The 2,676-nt window shown below is 28.2% G+C and overlaps 1 protein-coding gene across 5 annotated transcripts in view; it reads left to right on the top strand.

Moving 5' to 3' along the window:
* Nucleotides 1-1,866, top strand: part of LOC111683631 (A-kinase anchor protein 9) — a 49,432-nt gene extending 47,566 nt beyond the window's left edge. For all 5 annotated transcript variants that reach the window (XM_046952713.1, XM_046952714.1, XM_046952715.1 and 2 more), the window contains one exon: nucleotides 865-1,866. In XM_046952713.1, coding sequence (XP_046808669.1) covers nucleotides 865-1,180 — 316 coding nt within the window. In that variant the 3' untranslated portion in view covers nucleotides 1,181-1,866. The remainder of the gene's footprint in view (nucleotides 1-864) is intronic.
* The last annotated feature ends 810 nt before the right edge of the window (nucleotides 1,867-2,676 follow it).

Below are 2,676 nucleotides of genomic sequence, written 5' to 3'. Positions count from 1 at the left end.
AGTTCTAGTTCAGTTCTAGTTCAGTTCTAGTTCAGTTCTTGTTCAGTTCTAGTTCAGTTCTAGTTCAGTTCTAGTTCAGTTCTAGTTCAGTTCTAGTTCAGTTGTAGTACAGTTCTAGTTCAGTTCTACTTAGAACATTTCTAGTTTAGTACAGTTCTAGTTCAGTTTTAGTTCAGTTCAGTTCTATTTTAGTTCTAGATTCAGTTCTAGTATAATTCTTAATCGGTTCTTGTTCAGTTCAGTTCTAGTTCAGTTCAAGTTCAAGTTCAGTTCTAGTTCAGTTCTAGTTCAGTTCTAGTTCAGTTCTAGTTCAGTTCTAGTTCAGTTCTAGTTCAGTTCTAGTTCAGTTCTAGTTCAGTTCTAGTTCAGTTCTAGTTCAGTTCTTGTTCAGTTCTAGTTCAGTTCTTGTTCAGTTCTAGTTCAGTTCTAGTTAAGTTCTAGTTCAGTTCTAGTTCAGTTCTAGTTCAGTTCGAGTTTAGTTCTAGTTCAATTCTAGTTCAGTTTTAATTCAGTTCATTTTTAGTTCTATTTCAGTTCTAGATTCAGTTCTAGTATAATTCTTAATCGGTTCTAGTTCAGTTCTAGTTATTTCTTTAATAATTAACACTGTTTGTTTTATTTCATTTCTTTTGCATTTTCTTAATATTTTCCAAAAAAAGCTCTGTAAATGACAAAAAACCTTTAGTGACGGTAAATTTGCAAGTAAAACTTAAGAAAAATAATACAAATAACAAAACGGAAGAAAGTTAGTATAAGAATTTTCTAAAAATTATATAAAGTTTTTAGCTAAAACACTTGTAAAGCACTTTTGTGCAAAATATCCAAACTATAATAGTTATTAATTTAAGATTTCTTTCCACACAGACGTTCCCAACCACCGACCATAAGTTGTGCAGCTATAACCTCCACCTCACCCACTCCTCATCAGATAAATGGCCAACATCAGCATCAATATCAGCAGCAATTGCAAACGCAACAACAACAACATCATCATCAGTATCATCAACAGAATCTGAATAGTCCTTTAAAATTACTTGATCGTCCCTATGCTCCCTTAAAAACGCCAACTTTATTAAATGGCAATCGTACACCCAACTCGGCCTCATCCTCCTCGACCTCAACAGCCACAGCATTTGAATGGCCCCGAGTGACTGTTAATAAAATGAATAAGAAAACATAATCATTATTTTAGTTTGACTAAAAAAAATGCTCAAATTGTAATTGAAGCCATATTTATATTAAATTATCTAAAAAAGTAATATTAAGAACTTTTTTCTAAAAAAAAAAATATCAAAATTCTAAATTTTAGTTTTATAAACTTAAAGTAAGCAAAACCCATTTTCTATGTTAAGCCTTTATTGTAAGTAAATTGTTATATTTTAAATCTATTTGGTTTTTATGTTTAATTTTTCTGCAAGCCCAGTATTTCCAGGTTAAAATGTATTTTTGTTTGTAGTGTGTTTAGTTGTATGTAGTTTTTATGAAATCCCCCTCCCCCCAGACCTAAGTCATAACATTGTAGTTTTCTGTTTGTATACTTCTGGCTAAGTTTTGACTTTATGTAAATGTATGTTTAAGTTTTAGTGTTTAAAATGATTTTTTTAATTAATTAAGTTTCTTTTTTAACAATTATTTATTTAATGTTTATTTTGTACTTTTTTTATCCCATTTAGTTTTGATATTGCAAAACTTTTTATAATAAAACACATCATAATACTCCATAAAATAATAATTTTTAGTTGTTTTTTTCTTTTAATTTTAATTAAAATCAACCAAAACTAAAGTGCCTTTCCGAAAGATATTTAAAATGTAAACAAAATCAATTTTCTCCTAAAATATTACAATAAAAACGTTGAAAATGTGTTAAATTTACTTAAAATTGTTTAATTTATTAGAAAATAACAAAAAATCGACATAAAATTTTTTTCATTTTTTGAAAAGAGTATAGTCTTTTCAAAATTTGCAAAAAATCGATTTCGTATTTTTCATCATAGAATCACTCCACGCATTGTTTTACATCATTTCCATAAATATTTTTTCATTTGGAACACCCTAACGGCAGTAGACTGGTTTATAATTGAATTTTATAATTTTCACCTAAACACCAGGCGTTCAGTCAGCAGCAGCTGGTTGCTTTGTATAATTAAAATGTTTTTTCATTGCAAAAAAACTTCACATACCTTAAGGCTCTAAATAAAAATATTTTTAACACACAAAGCTTATGGAGGAAACGTTTTTAATTAGCTCCTAAAAGTATGTGTCAGTTATGTTAAATGTAAAAAATGCAGAACTTAAACGTTATGACCAGGGTTGCCAACTCTCAGTTTTTAAGAAATTCACAGGATTATTATATTAAAAGACCGGAATGTTTACTTTAAATATTTTTAAGTAGTTTTTATTTGAAAATTTATAATAACTTACAATTTTACATTATTTTTATGCAGTTTAGCTAGATTTTGTAAATTTACATACAAATTTATCAATTTTAATAAAAAAAATTACTGTAAGAAGTGGACCGACCGGATAATTTCAGTTGGGAGGACCTGCAAGTATAAAAAAATTATGAATTAATCACCTTGGAATGAAAGACAGATAGATAGATAGATAGATAGATAGATAGATAGATAGATAGATAGATAGATAGATAGATAGATAGATAGACAGATAGATAGATAG

The sequence above is a fragment of the Lucilia cuprina genome, chromosome 5 (assembly GCF_022045245.1).
Source record: "Lucilia cuprina isolate Lc7/37 chromosome 5, ASM2204524v1, whole genome shotgun sequence".
In the NCBI taxonomy this organism is placed as follows: domain Eukaryota; kingdom Metazoa; phylum Arthropoda; class Insecta; order Diptera; family Calliphoridae; genus Lucilia; species Lucilia cuprina.
The sequence above is the reverse complement of the archived record's forward strand: the minus strand, read 5'-3'. Positions and strand labels throughout refer to the sequence as shown.